We start from the raw sequence: 17,374 nt of genomic DNA, 5'->3' as shown, positions 1-17,374 counted from the left end.
AGAGGAAGAAGAGAGCTTAGATTTAATGACTGCTCGGTGACGCTTGGCAAACTTAAAGTTTAAAGCTTAGATCTGTATATGATGTGTTTGGATAAATTAGGTATTTTCATTTAGTGAAATCTGCAAAACAAACTAAGCAAACTAACTTTGTGTGATTCAGTCCCATGAAAACGCTGATAGTTAAGCTCAGGATAAACAGGTCAGCTTGTGTTGGGCTGGTGCTCAGTGTCCTAAATAACCGATTCAAGCTGACAGCGTTCATCAGAACTTAGAAGTGAATAACTTTTGTATTCTGGTGTGCTAATATTATTTTTTTACACAGCAGAAGTTACCTGTGCATAGAAATAGGTGGTAGAATCGTTTTTCAAGGAACTACTTTCTACTTTTTACTTTCTTACTCTGAGTACATTTCAGATTCATTACTTTTTCACTTTTACTGAAATGTTCATTTAACTGTAGTAGAGGTTTTTTCATCCTTAAAATTTAGTTTAAATAAGAATCTTTTTTTCACAGACTTTGGAGTAAATAAAAGAAAAGCAAACTCATGAATTATAGATAATAGATAGATAATAATCTGCGGACGGAAAGAAAAACAGACACTCGTGTTTCTCTCTGGCTGTGGGCGACAGTCAGCTGATTTCAGTTTGGAGGAGGCGGAGGAAAATGGTGGAGCTGTTTACAGATGTTGAGGAGAGGAGACACGGACGTTACTTTGGTTTTTACCGCATGGAAGGAGCAGAGCTGCGTTCAGCTGTTGTGTTCGTAGGTGAGCAAACACTGATGATAATAAAGGAAAACTTTGTTTGTGTCCTCAGGATTCGTGTTGGTGTGTGTGGCCTCAGGTTTGTACTGTTAACTGGTAATTATGTAACAGCGAGTTTCACCTAATGATAGAGAAACAAATTACTTTCTGGCGAGTAATTAAATTACATCCATTACTTTGACGACGAGCAACAAGATCACAAGGAATAAAAGGCCTGTTGGGAAGAAAGTATAATAAAAGTAAGTGTTTGGACTTCAGTGAGCAGCACAGACTCGGGATGTGTGTTAGACTGTTAAAGCAGAAAGTTCTTACTGGGAGGACACAAATCCCCCTGGAAACCTTCGTGTGACGTGCCGTGAATAGTTTAATCAGTAAACATCACACAGAGTTGTTGAAACTTATTGAGCGTGCAGGCGTGGATACTAACCACTATACTAACACGGAAAGCCGTGGTCAGCTGAGCTGCAGAAGAAAGCTGAGTTCTGTCGTTTTTGATCAAGATAGTGAACACTGAGCAACGCCAGAAACAAGGGAAACAATGTTGTTTCAGGAAACATGAAACTCCTACAGGTGTAGGTGTGTGCTGTCGTTGTTGTTTCAGAATTCACTTAAAAGAAAAAAAGATTGAAATTAACGTTTCCGCCCGGTTTTCAAACCGGGGACGTAATAACCACTACACTACGGAAACTTGGCGCACTCGGACGCATCACTTCTGGTCACAGGCGTCAAATTGAGCTTCAGTTGTAGTTCTATTCCCTGCAAGTGTGTGTGTGTATGTACAGGTGTGTGTATTTGGCTAAAGGTTTTGCTGGTGTCACGGCTGAGCAGCCGGTGCGTTTCAGATGTGAACCCAAACGCAGACACAGGAGAAGAGAGCTTGAATTCCAACAAAAGGCGAGCCTTTATTTGGCTGATTGCAGGTGGCAAAACATGAAACTAAGGAAACAAAGAAGACTGTGAGCACTGTGTAACTAAAAGACTATGAAACACAGTGAAAACAAAAACCTATGACTGAGCGATAACAGACGACGCGACGCTGAACACAGGAAGTCCGAGGACTTAAATACCAGTGTTGGGTAAGTTACTTTAAATTAGTAACTTAGTTACATTACTAGTTACTTCTATCAAAAGTAACTGAGTTACTTGAAGTTACTCGTTACTTTCAGAGTAACTAGTTACTAGGGAAAGTAACTTTGGTTTTACTCAGAATTCTCTTGTTAATGTGTTGCTTCCATAACTTTGCCAGTCTTCTAGCTTGCTTACTTGCCACAAGTGCACTGTGCCACCTACCAATAGAAAGGAAAAGATAATGTGCATATTTCCACGAGAGAAATCCCACGCCTGGACCGTCATTGACTGCTGCCATGATTCTAGCCTACGTCACAGAGTCATGTGCGCCTTTTACATCCAACACAAAAACTGCAGTCGTGGTGCTTTCGATTGTACTCAGAACTCGGAAATTCTGCCTTCTGAATAGGAAGATGTAGGTAACACCAGACTGCAGATGAGCTGCATACAGAGCTGGACTGGGACAGAAAATCGTCCCGGGCATTTTGACTAGAGACCGGCCCACCATTATAGGAAAAATCATAAAGCCTTTGAATGAAAATAAACGCTGTTGTGACAGTGATGTTCACTGTTCTGATGGTATATATGCATCAATCAATCATTTGTTGTAAGACTCAGATAATTATTTTTTAAAAGCGAGACATTTTAAATGAGAATAAGAAAGAAAAGTGCCCCCCTCTCCCCGTTAATGCCCTACATGCCCCCCTGGCAACACTTTGCTAGACCCGCCCCTGCACAGTTACCAGCTGTCAGCTACTTAGAAAAGGATCCTGGTGTTATTTGTCTCTCAGAAACAGTTCATAACTTCCCCTCAACTCATTCATGTCACCTAAAAGGTAAACCTGTTTCTCCATCACCTGTTCAGCTCTGATGATCCAGTAAGGACATCTCCTGGTTTCATCTTCATGTTTCCCTCTCTCCAGATAACCAAACCATATCATGACCAGCAGCTTTACAGCTGTGGCTCCAGCAAACATCAGCTGATACTAGAAATTAATATTAAATAAATTCTAACAACAGCTGATCAAGCTTAAACGTGCTGCTGTTGTTTAGCGCGACATCTGCTGGTTTCCTCTTTCTGGCACAAAGTGGGCGATAAACAAACAAGAGAGACGATCAGCTGATCATTGATCAGTTTCATGATTGAAGTAGCAACAGGAGAGGGAGGGGAGAGAATGAGTCTTTTTCTCAATCTAGATGAAGTAGGGGACAAATCGCTTTCCTTTTCACCTCAATACCAAACTTTATACTGAAGTTCAACCTCCTCTGCTGCAATTGGTCCAGCCCAGAATCGATCGTGGCCGAATGGCCACTCCACCACCTTTCATTGTTTATACCGTTACAAAGAAACAAAAAACAAAAACAAAAAGAAACAACCATGGGCCCATAAAAACGAAAAATGGCCCGGTGGCCAGTCCAGGTGTGGTTATATCATATTTGATTTGATTTCAGACAAAATGAGTCATTATATCATTAAAAATAAACAACAAAGACAAAACTCACAAAATATACAGACACTTATTCCAAAGTTTATAAAAACTTGACACATACTTAGTGCCACCTTGTGTTTGTTTGTAAACACTCTTGGCAAGAATGTAGAACTGTGTCAATATTCTGGGTTATTAGTATCTGTATTCACCATCTAAGGTACAGCACAAGCTGGTATCCAGTCCTCTGCTGCGATGTTAGTTTCCATCCCTGTCCCACATAGAAGAAAGGTCTGGCCTGGATCTGGTGTCAAGCCAGAACTGCTGGCTGCCTTCTGCCATGGTAGGTGGTATGTCATCCAGATATGGGCCAGGCCTGGCGTAGATGGCACTGTTTATGTGATGACATGCCCGATTATGGTTTGGTTTATGTAGCCCAGGCTCATAGAAATCCGGCATCAAGCTGGCACTTCTCACTGACTGGTGTCATGGCTGAGTGTCTGCAGGTCTGGCAATGATGCACTATTTATGTTCCCATTTTCTTATCTTAGTTAGAAGACCTAAATGCAAAGTTGCTATGCTACAGTATAGAGTATGAAGCACAGAGCGCTGCAGAGGAGAGCTTTGCTGGTTTCTTTGACATAGTTATTAATGTCTGTGATATTGTTTGTGTGCATGTTTATGAAAGGCACCAGATTTAATCTGTCAGGTTTCATTTAAACTCACTTAAAATTGTGACTGACACAACTCTCAACACAACAAAGCAGAATGTCTGCAATACAAAGATCATGACTCATTTATATTAATCGCTTTTAATGGCGAATTACGTTGTTTCATAAACTCTGAAATATGATAGTCTTGGCATTCTGTTGGTTTTATTTCCTCCACATTATGTTTTCAGTTTATTTCCCCTCCCTTATCTCTTCCCTCATTATCTTCTTAGTTACATGTTTTCATTTCCTCAGGTTTTACTTCGTTGTTTGTTGGTTACTTCCTGTTTTACTTTGTTTATTAATGAGTCTTGTCTTTACTTCCTGTCGGTCCCGCCCTCCTCGGTGTCACCTTCTGTCCCCTTTTCTGGATTCCTGTTTCATTTGTTCAAGACTTCAAACTAACTTGTGCTTAATTAAGGGGTCTCAATGTGCTTTATACTGTAAGGTAAAGATCCTACAACAATACAGAGAAACCCTTAACAAACATATAACTAGGACTGGTTGATATGACCCAAAATTCATATCTCGATATTCTTTAGCTGGATGGCGATATACGATATATATCTCGATATTTTTTTAAAGCCATAAAGTAAGAACAAACAGAGAGTTTAGTCACACTGTGTCCCAGATGTCACACAGGCACTTTTATTCACATACAGCGCAGATACACATGAAAAATTACTCAAAAATAAATTATCAGCATTTATTAAATAATAATGATCCGTAAATAAAAGAAAACAATGTTGTTTTTGTGCATAACAAAGAGCTCACAACTGTGCAGTCAAACTGTAAGCTAACAGACGCTGAGCATAATAACAAAGGTTTCACAGCTGCTCTGTTCCCAACTTCTACTGCATGACTGACAGCACAGTCGTATTCTAAAGCAGGAGCTGTCGGACTCGCTGAAGCGAGTTTTATGACATGGACATATTCCCGTCTCTTCACTTTTCTGAAACAAGCAGACAAGAACATTACAGTAATATGTAAAAACTATCGGCGGCTGTTAATAGCAGGAGTAATCTGCTGAAGCGCCTGACACAGAGCACAGACGAACACTTCTGAGTGATCCTTGTCCATCATCCATGGATAACACAGCAGCAACTCCTGCTGAGCAGCAAAACCTGATTTTACTTCAGCAGCACAGAAAGCGTCTGAAGGTGAGCTTAAAAATAACTGCAGGCGACACTGTGGAAGAGATGCTACCGCTGCTGTGGAGTCTCCGTCTTTAAAAAAAAGATTTATTATTTAAAGAGTTTAATTTCTATTGTTTGTCCACTCAAGGTTTTATTGGGATTTTAAGTATTTAGTTAAATTACTTATTTAGTAATTAAGTTACTTTTCAGACACAGTAATTAGATAAGTATTTTAAATACAATATTGATTAAGTAATTAGTAATTAATTACTTTTTTAAAGTAACTTACCCAACACTGGTGAGGAGCAGCTATCTGCAGTAACTGTTTGGGGGTGAGGGGAGGAGGTTAGCTCGTGCTCTGGCTTTTATTCTTGAAGTGTTTTCAAACTCGACTTTTATCACATTAATGAGCTTGACAAACAAATGTTTGCTCTCTTTATGAATTCACAGCTAAAATGTTCAAGCCAACATAAAAAAAAAGATTTCAGTTTTTCTGATTTTTTTATTGAGTGATTCGTGTCAGTTTGACATGCAGCTGATTTCCTGTAACCACAGAGGTGCTGAGGTCAGTGTGTTGCAGTTCTTCGTATTGTTGAATTGTACTTTGGTTCTTTCAACAAGCTCGACAAACAAACGTTTGCTCTGTTTGTGGAGCTGACACGATCAAACCAGCATTCAAAAATAGTTCCATCTTTTTATGACTGTTTTAAAATAAATATCTGCTTCCTGTGTGGAAAAGGCCTTGAGTCAGTGAGTTCTTCTAAAAGATCTACGGCATCAACCTTTCAGCCTTCCAGTAAATATTTTTAAGCCTGGTTTTTGCACCAGGAAACTCAAAATGCTGTTAAACATCAGATTGGGTCATGGACGCTAACGCTGGTGTTAGCTGATAAGTCCCAGCTTATCTTATATATGCATGAACTCTGTGCACACAATTAACTGCAGAGAGTTCAAAGGAGAACATCTCTACATCCCTGCTCTGTTTACATGTTCAGTCCTGCAGTCAAAGTCTGATTCTGGTCCTGCGGCTCTGCAGTGTGTGAGGTGGAGGATGAGGGGACATGTGGGGCAGAAACCTCCTCATTCACGCCTCTTTTCCCCTCGTTATAAAACTCTCAGATTAACAGATGACAGTTATACAGCAGGTTTCTGTTGACAGAATGAAGATCATCATGTTTCTCCCACTTTTGCTTCTGGTCTGCTCTGTTTCAGCAGATCAGACTGAGACTGCAGTCCAACAGTCCTGTCCACAGGACATCCACGCTGTGCTGAGAGAGCTGACCGCCTCATTGGCTGTGCAGAATGAGCGGATCACTGTCCTACAGAGAGAGAATCAAGGTACAGTTTCATACATCAATGTGACTTCAGAAATATCCAGAAGGTCAGAAACAGGAATGACCAACATTCATGGTTATGTGTTTTCTTATGAGACTCAATATTTTTATCACAGGAATATTGGAGCAGTCTTCAGAGATTAATCATGCAATGAAACAAAATGCTTTAAAGAGCCGGTAAAGAAGCTTAAAGAGACAGAAAACTGAGACTGATCAGCTGAAGCTGCAGTCAAAAGAGATTGTAGTGAAACCATCATGGAGCTGTAAATATATCCTCTGAATGATGTGTGATATTAAAATGTTTTTTTTTACATGTTTGATTGTAAAAGTATAAAACTTTAAAACATCTTAAGATTTTATAGCAGAACCAAAAACATCTCTTTTCATCTCAGCATCAGGAACTGACTGGAATGTGTTTATAATGAAACAGCTCACGGCTAGTCTTCATGGCAAACTCTTCAAACCAAATACTTCAACATTTACTTAAACACCAGTTTCTGTGTTGATGCAAACTTTCTAATCATTTAAAGTCCGTGTTTGTGATGTAGCGCCCCCTGGAGGTGGAAGCTCACTAACTGATTCAAAGATTTAAGGATTGAAAGTGTTTATTGTCATGTGTACAAAGCAAATCATTTCTTTGCGCAATGAAATTTTTTCTCTGCTGTCCACACACAGATGCCGGTTAATATGTACAAACAGATAAAATACAAATAGCAGGAATAAATAAGTGGAGACCAAAAAAAATTGATGCGTTAAATAGATTTATGTGCAAAAGAGCTATGAGCTTAATATGCTGGTTTGATATGTGAGATGACCTGATGTGCAAAAATTACTATTACTGTTCAAAATATTTCAGCTGTTCAAGAGTCGGATAGCAGTGAAGGAGGAGTTGTTGAGTCGGGATGTTCTGGATTTCATAGTTCTGAGCCTCCGAGGGCAGAAGAGTGAACATGTCGGGTGTGTGTGGGGTCTTTGCAATAGTTACTCCCTTTTTACACGTGCTTCTTTCTACGCTGTGATATCCTTGTCAGTTTTCTTGGTATTTATTTATAATCACGTCTGTTAATCCTTGATATTTATAATTGAGTGATCTGTATATATTAGTGCTACTTTTATGCTAACATTATGTATTGTCTGGAGTTTAGTCTGTTACTGTTACTATTTTAGAATTTCTTCTTGGAGAATATGTAACCCAAATCATTTCCTTAGGCATTAATAAAGTATTCTGATTCTGAGTGTTTCATAATACATGACCTGCCATCAGTGTTGGGCAAGTTACTTTGAAAAAGTAATAAATTATAGTTACTAGTTACTTCTTCAAAAAAGTAACTGAGTTAGTAACTGAGTTACAAGATTCTAAAAGTAATTAATTATGTTTAAAAAAAACGTTTAACCCTCTGGGGTCCAGGGTATAATTGGCCATTTTTAACTACTTTTGATTTTTCCTCCACATTTCACCTTTAAAAAGATTTATTTGCCTTGTTTGGTCTCATTCTTTTCAGCACAACCTCGCGTGTCTGAATTTACAGTTATGTTTTCATTTTGACTACTGTATAAACACAATTGATCTAAAATCAGACAAAAAACACAAAATCCGAGTAGAAAAAGTTATGTTTTACTGTAAGAACCACAAACATGTTTAATGATCATATTTCATAACTTTAAATGCAAATATAAATTGTCAATTTTAAAATCATATGCACAAGTTTTGCAAACAGCAAAGTTATTTGTATCATTTATCTTTTGTGCCACTCCAAACATTTCTGTCCACTATAAAGGAAACATCACAGCCTGATACCTGCAGGTCTGACAGCAGCAGGTGTGTCACTCCTGTTTCTACCTGGAGACAGCAGTCGCCTCAATGTTCTGACACACAACACAAAACTATCCACAACACATTAACTACACACTGCAAACACGCTAAACATCACAAATCTCTCACATCTCAAAACTCGCTCTCTCTCTTTTTCTGCTGTCTCGCTCTCTCTCGCCGTCACTCCTAAATCTTCCGCCTCTTCCTAAACAACCAAATGTCATGTTGCCAAATCATTTTTTGATTGGTCGACATGGTGCATTTTTCCACCAACACAAACGGGCTGTTTTATGTTTTGTTTTTTTATTTCTTGCTCATAAGCAGAGCGTGCTCGCTGCGCTGTCCTTAGACAGTAAACATGAAACTATTGAGGAAAAAATGCTGCGTATATCTTGTTTATCATGACTCTGGTTTTACGTGGCCGATCAACACAGTTTATAAACTGGTATATGTCACCTTGTTGCTTTGTCTTTAAGTGGTCATGTGATTGACCACGACTACTTTATTCTTCCTCAGTCAAACAGCAGCACTCATGTGATTGTTTTGCCCCCTGAGCTCCAGGTGTTGTGCCAGACAGTGATCATGATTACCGCGGGAGCGCAGCTGCTTAAAGCCGTAGCGTCCAGATTACTTACAGCTACTTCCGTGCAACTGATATAAGATGCTGTAAGCTGAACACAGCTTCAACCGTCTGTTTGTTGAAAAATAGTAACACACAGCATTTTCTTCTTAGTAACGGTAACAGCGTTGTAACAATAGGAATAGTAATTAGATTACTCGTTACTGAAAAAAGTAACGCCGTTATTCCCATCACTGCCTGCCATTATCCAATGACACATTTGCTTCACTGTGTCTTTTGCTCGTTTCTCCTCCTCTTTTCTCTTTTTTCTAAACTGAGCACCTGACGGCTTTGACCTTTTCTTGTCCATCTTCCTCTGGTTTTCATTTTGCACTCCAGTATGAACACCCATCCCCCAACCCGAGGATCACCACAACAAAACCTAACAGACCTACACCTTAGTTCACAGATTCGCTTTGTCTAAGGTTTATTTCTGGGATTTCGCACAAATCATGAATACATGATGGTCTTGGATTTACAACGTTATGAATGAAATGTGCTCTATGGAAGCAGCCGGCCCCTCCCCTTTTGACAGGTTGTGTGTAAAAAAACTGTAAATTATAAATTTTAAATTGTTATTGATCCCTTGCAAGGTAGAACCTAGAATCTCCCCTAGTGTGGATAAAGATGACAGAGTTTAACAGCACAGAGTTGAGAATCAGTTTGTTCAGAGATCCAGTCAAACAAGTCTGCTTCTTCAACCATTCTCCACCCAAGGATCACCACAACTTTCTTACTTAGTTACTTTCTTACTTACAAATAAAAACCTGTGAATAACTGTGTGCTGTCAGTAAGATTTTTCTTTTTATTTCTATTATATTTTATCAGAACTAGCAACAAAGGTGGAGAGTCAGAAGACTGAGATCGACCAGCTGAAGCAGCAGTTACAAGGTACTGTGTGGGAATCTGAAAGAGAAATGTTGCAAGATTTCTATAATTGATACATTCTTACATTTTAGAATTAATGTTATATCTTAAATCTGATATTAAATTGACCAGATTAGTATTTATGTTTGAATGTTGTAATGTTAGACACTGAAACTAAAACCTGCTCTGATCAGCTCAACATCACAAGGTGACTGGAATGTGTTACAGTTAAAGACACAACGCTGCTCAACTGTGTTGGTCAAGTTACTTGAAAAAAGTAATCAGTAACTAATTACTGATTACTTCCCCAAAAAGTAATCCCGTTACTTTACTGATTACTTATTTTCAAGAGTAATTAATTACTTAGTTACTTTTTAAAAACACGAATAGGTGATAAAGCGATAGATCTTTTTAAAACTTGTTTTATTAGTTTTAATCTTTTAACTTTATGCATCAAGCAAACATTAAAGTATATGCAACATTCTCTGACTGGAAGAAATCTGTTTACCATTTAAACATATTTTCTGCACATTCCAGCTCATAAAATAAAATGTTTTGTGTGTTTACACTCAGTCTTTCAAATAGGTGCTTGCTCGGAAGTTTAGGGGATTTTTTCGCTGTAAAAAGAAGTTTTCTTCCCACGCACGATGGACACTAATGTTTTTGTCACTTTTTATGGAATCAAACTTAAAGTAAGGTCAGTACTTCCACGCTTTAAACGCTGCACGCTCATACTCTCTCCCGCACTCGATATGTGATCCATTGTTGATCTGCAGACAGCTGTTGTCACGAACGTCGCACTCGCTTACGTCACTGCCATCAGACATTCTCGCAAAAAGTCACGGTTTTAGTAACGCAGTAACACAGCGTGCTTACAGGATGTAATCCATCTCTGCTGCTCAAATCAATTTCTGTGAACATCTGAAGCTGTATTTGTGCTGTAGCGCCACCTTCAGACAGAAGCCAACAAACTCTGGAGGATCAACATATATCAGTGCTATAAATCTGTTCACAAGGTGGTGCTACTGTGTTTGAAAATCTTTAGTACCAACAATATTTTTTATTTCTTCCACATGATATCTGAGGGCAAAGCTTCAAACTAATCACCTGCTGACACAGTATGTGGATTATCCAGAGTTTGATTTCTTCTGTGGCAGTGAAACGCTTTCAGCTGTCAAACATTTCTTTCATTGGAGATTAAAGTTTTTGTCATGGTCACTTTTATGGGAAGAGTCTAACTCTAAAACAGGAAGTGTAAAATGAATTTTCTCTCTCTCTCAGTCAAACAGGTGGCTTTCTCAGCCTCTCTGCTGGATCAAGGTGAAGGAGATACTGGACCCTTTGATGACCACACTACTCTGATCTTCAAACATGTTATCACGAACATTGGAAATGCCTACAACAAAAACACAGGTAATAACACTGAATGTCACTTTTCAGCTATGTTGATGTCAGGCTGATGTTCCAGATGTTCTAACAGCTGATTTTCCATTTAACAAAAACAAATGTCCCACAGGTATTTTCACTGCACCAGTGAGAGGAGCCTACCACTTTGACTTGACCATAGTTGGTCATGGAAACATTGTTGCAGGTGCTTTCTTGTTGAGGAATGGGGAGCAAATTTCTATTACATATGAAAATCCAACATCTGGTACAGTGAGCGCCTCTAATGGAGTCTCACTGCTTCTAGAGGTTGGAGATCAGGTGTTTGTACGTCTATTGGCTAGTGCAAGGATATTTGACAGTCAAAGTCATCATAACACGTTCAGTGGTCATCTGATCTTCACCATGTGAGAGGTGTGACAGCTCCAACACTTCCTGTTTGGCCTGTCCTGTGTGGGCGGAGCTTAGCCATTTTTAGAAGTAAAACAGGAAGTAAATCACCTGCTGGAATCAGTTTCTTGCTCTCTCTCTCTTTCTGGTTGGGTTCTAGTTTTGTGTTTATTTGTTTCTACTGACTCAGATAATTTACTTCTTCTTGTTATCTTTGATTCAAATACATCCAGTTAAATGTTCAGTGATTCTCTTCTCTTTGTCCTTTCTTTGAGTCGGCTCTTCATAAAGTGCTGCTCCTCCATTAGGTCCTGACTATTTTCTATAAGTTGGTAAACTGCATCGTTTTTTATTGGCTCCACTGTCCTGTGTTGGTCAGTCTGTTATTTTGGTGACTGCTGGCCCACATGTTTGCTTTTAACTGGAGTCTTTCCTGTTAAGTTGAGCAAAATCCAACAGTTCCTCTTTTTCTCTTCTTTGATAATCATGCAGGTGTTTTTCTTAAACTCTTAACAGATGTTAAACCTAATCTGACTATCATGATAAAAATGTAAACAGCTGATTTAGTTAATCCAAATGCAGACAGATAACTGACTGTAAACTTACTCGGGTTCATTTCTTTCAATTCTTTACTTTCAAAATAAAAGCATCTTTGAACTCACGCTGTGGATTTCTTTATGTGTGTTTCATACATGGAGCAGAGATCAAACCTACACATGCTGGGAGTTACTATCACAGGTAAAGTGACACCTGAGGGGTGACCTATGAAGTGAGATTAGTGGTTTAGCGAGCTACGCCGAGCTGAAACTGGCTAAATTACTACGGTAATGTCTGCTGAACACATAACTGGTCATGAGCTGATTATGTTCTGAGCTTTGGCTTAAAATCTTGTGGAAGCTTCTAGTGTTTCTTTGGAAATATTGGATGGAGAGAACATTCAGAGGCTGACGTGATCGATTGGGATTTCCTGGTCTGCATGAGAAATACAGATTCTCAGCAGGACAGAGACAGTACACTAACATCAAAACCAAAGAAATATACTGCTTGTGTGAACGGCGTGTGTTACTGTGCATGGAGGAAAAAGAACACAGCATTCCAAGAAACACACCTGCTACCTACAGTAAAATGTGGTGGTGGTTCCATCATGCTGTGGGCTGTGTGGCCAGTGCAGGGACTGGGAATCTTATCAAAGTTGAGGGACACATGGATTCCACTCAGTATCTGCAGATTCTGGAGACCAATGTCCAGGAATCAGTGACAAAGCGGAAGCTGCGTCAGGGCTGGATCTTTCAACAAGACAACAACCCGAAACACTGCTCAAAATCCACTAAGGCTTTCATGCAGAGGAACAAGTACAACGTTCTGCAACATTCATCTCAGTCCAGACCTGAATATTACTGAAGATCTGTGGTGTGAGAGAGCTGTCCGTGCTCGGAAGCCATCAAACCTGAATGACCTAGAGATGTTTTGTAAAGAGGAATGGTCCAAAATACCTTCAACCAGTAGGTTCCCATTGGAACCTACTGGAAGCGTTTAGAGGCTGGAATTTCTGCAAAAGTTGGATCTGCTAAATATTGATTTCATTTCTTTTTTTGTGGAGCCCAAATTTATGCACCTGCCTGATTTTGTTTAAACAATTATTTCACTTTCTGTGAATCCAATAAACTTCATTTCACTCCTCAAACATCACTGTGTGTCTCCTACATGATATATTTAACTGACATTTTTTATTGTCACAACCAACGATTTATACAGGAAAATTATGACTATTAACAAGGTTGCCCAAACTTTTGCATCCCACTGTATATTCGGTAAATGCCTAAGACATCTTGAGAAATGTAAATCGCCGCTTGATTCATCCATTTGGTTGACTCCACCGGGGTAGCATATGCTAAGGCGCGCAGAGTAGACTGAAACTGAATGGTGAAAAGTGAAACAAATTATTTGAGAGCTACATTTTTAAAGGATAAAATACAGTTTCAAAGCAAATGAATTCATTTTCAAAATATAAAATTCAATTTCAATTTAGTGACGAACATTTACAAACCGATACATTGAATTTCAAATTAGGCTAATTCAAATTCAGTTTTAAAAAGCATTTATTCAAGTTACAATTCAGATTCAATCTGAGCAATTCAAATTCAAATTTAACTTATTCAAATTCAGTTTCGGATGGCACAAAGTTCTGCCCATACAAGAGCCCTAGTTCAAAATGTGCTTTGCTCCGGCTTCTTCCATGCATGTTAAATTTAATTGGTGTGTCTGTGTCACCCTGTGTGTACCTGAATCCTATGTGATAGTTTCAGGTATCCACTCTAAGCTGGGAAAGTGTTAGAAAAACAGAATCATATATTTTCTGCTTTTTCATAACTGGTTCTTTTCATTAAAACCCAATTGAACTTTTAAAAAAAGCCCAACTCCTGTCTGACATGCTGCTCCTGTTCATTTGTCAGTAAAACAATTATCTTTTATGAAAGAGGCTTATATTAGAAAAGTAAATTCTTACTGAATTTCTAAGGCATTAAAATGACATACTACTGCAATACTGAGATTAACCACAACACCAGACCATATGCAACACTGTCACTGTTTGATCATTTGGATTCATTGCACTTCATAAACAAACCACATTTGCCACCAGACAGCGACACACTGTGGCTAGAGGGGGTATTACATTGAAAGACTTGAAGCACATCGGTGTTGTTATAACATTATAATTAACCAAAGCAAAACAAACATAAAAAAAGGCCGCTGTAAGTGTTAAAATGGTGAATGGCCTGCATTTGTATAGCGCTTTACTTTAAGTCCCTATGGACCCCAAAGCACTTTACACTACATTCAGTCATTCACACATTCACACACACTGGTGATGGCAGCTACATTGTAGCCACAGCTGCCCTGGGGCCACTGACCCGAGGTTAAATTTGATATACTTTTGTGAGCTGGCACCCAACATCTACATGTTCACTTTTTTCTTTGATATGAAAATAACTGCACTTATTAATTATTATACTGAACGTAGATTACGTGCTGAACTCTACCAGTGAGAATGTGCTCTCAAGGTGGGGTAAACCTGAACATGCAGAGCTAACAGAGAGACAGTTGACCCATCACACTCACCTGCACTTCTTTGGACTGTGGAAAGCAGCTCGAGTACAAATCTCTGTGGAACTGGAGTCAAAGCCAGATTTCACTCACAAGTCGACAAAATGTCAGCCAACAATTAGACTTGTGCATCTTTTAGGAACAATTAATAAATACATTTGGAATTTACAGTTTATCATATTTATTTTTTTACAATTAATTAAAAAAAATATTTCAAACAGGAACAGAAGGTAGAGCTGAGCATTAGAAAATATCACAGAAAAGGATCAAACAAATCAAATCATCTCAAAGACAGATCAGCTGCATGCTTCTAGAACTCTGCACATTTTTAGTCTGATATTAAGTTACAAGACGGCAAAGAAAAAAATAAAGAAATTAAATCTAAGTTCACAACATTTAACCAATCCTCCCAGAAACAGAAGAGGATGAAGGCAAAGCAGAGGAAAAAGTGCATCTGTAAGCTGAAATAACAGAATATCAAAAGGCTTCACATGAATGTACACAGAGACAAGACTGCATAGGGAGGAAATGTTCTCATAGCTTTGCTCTGAAATGCAATGACATCAATTATTCAAGTGTGTGACTCATGACTAAACAATGAAGTCTTGGTAAGCATGAAACGGAAGTGACCAGAACACAACAGCAGAGTCATTTTTGTTCTTGACGACTTTGCTCGAGCTCCGAGTCGTTCTGCTTCAGGATTAAATTAGCTGTGTTAGCATGTATCATAGTTAAAAAGCACTTATTACACGTTACTAAACTTGTACTTGTTACAGCAGAGAAGTGTGTTTTATGTGAAAAAATAAAATAACAGCATCTAAAAATGTGTCTGCATCGTGGCTAATTAAAGCTAGCTGGTGCGATTAAGTTTGCTACAGCTGATTTCCCCACTTTTGCATGTTTCATGTATTCACATATACAATATAACATCGTAGTATATGAAATACTACATAAAATTTGAGCTACATCTGATTATAACAGAGGAAAAATCACCATCGGTTAACCTCATCCTGATAAATGCTAACTAGCCCAGCTAGTCGTATATTTCAAGGGGATCTATTAGCTTTTCTGTATTTTATGTGATATATATTTATTTGTTTGAATACCTGCACCCCACCTGACCAATCAGACAAGAGTAGGCTGTTGGGGGGAGGGGGTCTGCATAAAGATTGTGAACCATGCATAGCTACTGTAGCGAGAATCAAAGAACGAAAATATGAAGCTAGCGAATAACACGTTGTACAGTGAACTGTAGTTAGCATTGAAAATAAGGAGCTGCGTTAGTGCCATGCGGATATTTTCTCTATTTTTTCAGAGATTTATTTTGTTGATATTTTCTCGTTGTTACAACACTAGTTTAGGGAAAACTGGTTTTAAACATTCATCTGTATTAAGAGATTAAGTCAAAAATCCTCCCGAGGCTGATCTTTACTGTGATAACACTGAGAATGGAGCATTCATACAGATGTTACAGTAAAGAAAAGTAAAGAAGAAATTGCCATCAGTTCATAGGTAAGATAACTAAGCTAAATGACCACTCAGCAGACTCTCCAGTAGCCTTAAAGCTAGTGAGAAAAACTCGGTTTACATACTTAAGTTAAAATCATTTAAGCCAAACATTTTCTGCACAAAATCCAGCATAAATACAAACCAGCAGGCAATAATTAGTGCAAATGACACAAGGAGCATTATATGGATCATAAAACTCTTATAATGCAATTTGTTAAATAAAATACTCAATATTGCATTAAAATTGCTTAAATTAGCTTAAAGACTCGAAGACGTTTTGGACATTTAGTGACTTTTTAAAATGTTATATTGAACTGCAAATTAAATGAAAAGCCCTTAAATGTCCTGAAGTGAGAATGCTCACCTTATATATAAACTAATTAACATTTTTGATAATTCTAGAAAGACACAGCGCTACCAACCCCTTGTCTTTTATGCTAGTAGTGTTAGCTGCTTGTTAATAAGGTAGAAACTGCTTGTGTGTAAACTATATGAAAGTAATATTTGTAATCTTCTACCTTAGCTATACCTGCACTTTATATTTTCAAGATTAGCTAAAAAACCTAAAGCCTCACATAATTCTGAATCAATTCTGATTTGCGGTAGTACCATCAGCAAGAACCGTTTTTTATGGAAGACATAAATGTCAGTTTTTCAGTTTGTTGCTAGTTTGCTGGTTGTTTAATTGGAGGGTGTTTGTCTGCAAACAGCAACAATACGTGTACTTTATGTGAAACACAGTTTTACACCAGTGTAAGCAGCGGTGTACGTTTAGGCTCAGCCACACTAACTAACTGTTTTGGTGGAAACTGCCAGACTCACCTGCTCTTCGAAAACACAGAGCCAATGATTTCAGTGGATTAATTTTTTCGAGCCATGCTCAATTTTTACGATTCAAATCAGCTGATCAGACCAATCAGAACTCTGCTTCTGCATCAAGCGTTTGTAGCTCAAAGCGTGCACTGTTACTGAATACACAAATAGTAAAATAAAACTGTTGTACATCAGACGCACAGCTACATGCTGCTCTGGGACCATCAGCTCTGTTAAATGATTTCTCTGCACCCTGAGATGAGGTCCACACTCTGCCAACAAGAGCTCAAACATCCTGAAATATCCACGGTCGTGATAAAGTCCTGGATCAGGCCAGCACATCCCCCCTGCTGTTGTCTTCTTCTGAGAAGTTTCCCTTTCTTGTTTAGAAGCATCAGGACCAGCTCATCGTGGCTACATGTCCACTTCATTTTGTT

At 38.5% G+C, this 17,374-nt stretch overlaps 2 protein-coding genes across 2 annotated transcripts in view; one reads left to right on the top strand and one right to left on the bottom strand.

Moving 5' to 3' along the window:
• LOC146700834 (uncharacterized) overlaps positions 1-17,374 on the bottom strand; it is a 113,326-nt gene that overhangs the window by 3,431 nt on the left and 92,521 nt on the right. The gene's annotated exons all lie outside the window — the stretch shown is intronic.
• Positions 6,120-12,169, top strand: LOC146700842 (complement C1q-like protein 4). The gene is made up of 4 exons (XM_085471100.1): positions 6,120-6,442; positions 9,699-9,761; positions 11,019-11,150; positions 11,254-12,169. The coding sequence occupies exons 1-4, from the start codon at positions 6,232-6,234 to the stop codon at positions 11,529-11,531; spliced, it is 684 nt and encodes a 227-aa protein (XP_085327226.1). The 5' UTR covers positions 6,120-6,231; the 3' UTR covers positions 11,532-12,169.

The sequence above is a fragment of the Copadichromis virginalis genome, linkage group LG10, assembly GCF_057382275.1.
Source record: "Copadichromis virginalis isolate Kocher_CV1m ecotype Utaka linkage group LG10, C_Virginalis_male_GT1.1, whole genome shotgun sequence".
NCBI lineage: Eukaryota > Metazoa > Chordata > Actinopteri > Cichliformes > Cichlidae > Copadichromis > Copadichromis virginalis.
This window is presented reverse-complemented; position numbering and strand designations above follow the sequence as displayed.

Coding starts and splice junctions, on each gene's coding strand:
- LOC146700842 (XM_085471100.1), top strand. CDS start 6,232: ATGACAGTTATACAGCAGGTTTCTGTTGACAGAATGAAGATCATCATG. Junction 9,762..11,018: donor GCTGAAGCAGCAGTTACAAG/GTACTGTGTGGG, acceptor TCTCTCTCTCAG/TCAAACAGGTGGCTTTCTCA. Junction 11,151..11,253: donor TGCCTACAACAAAAACACAG/GTAATAACACTG, acceptor AATGTCCCACAG/GTATTTTCACTGCACCAGTG.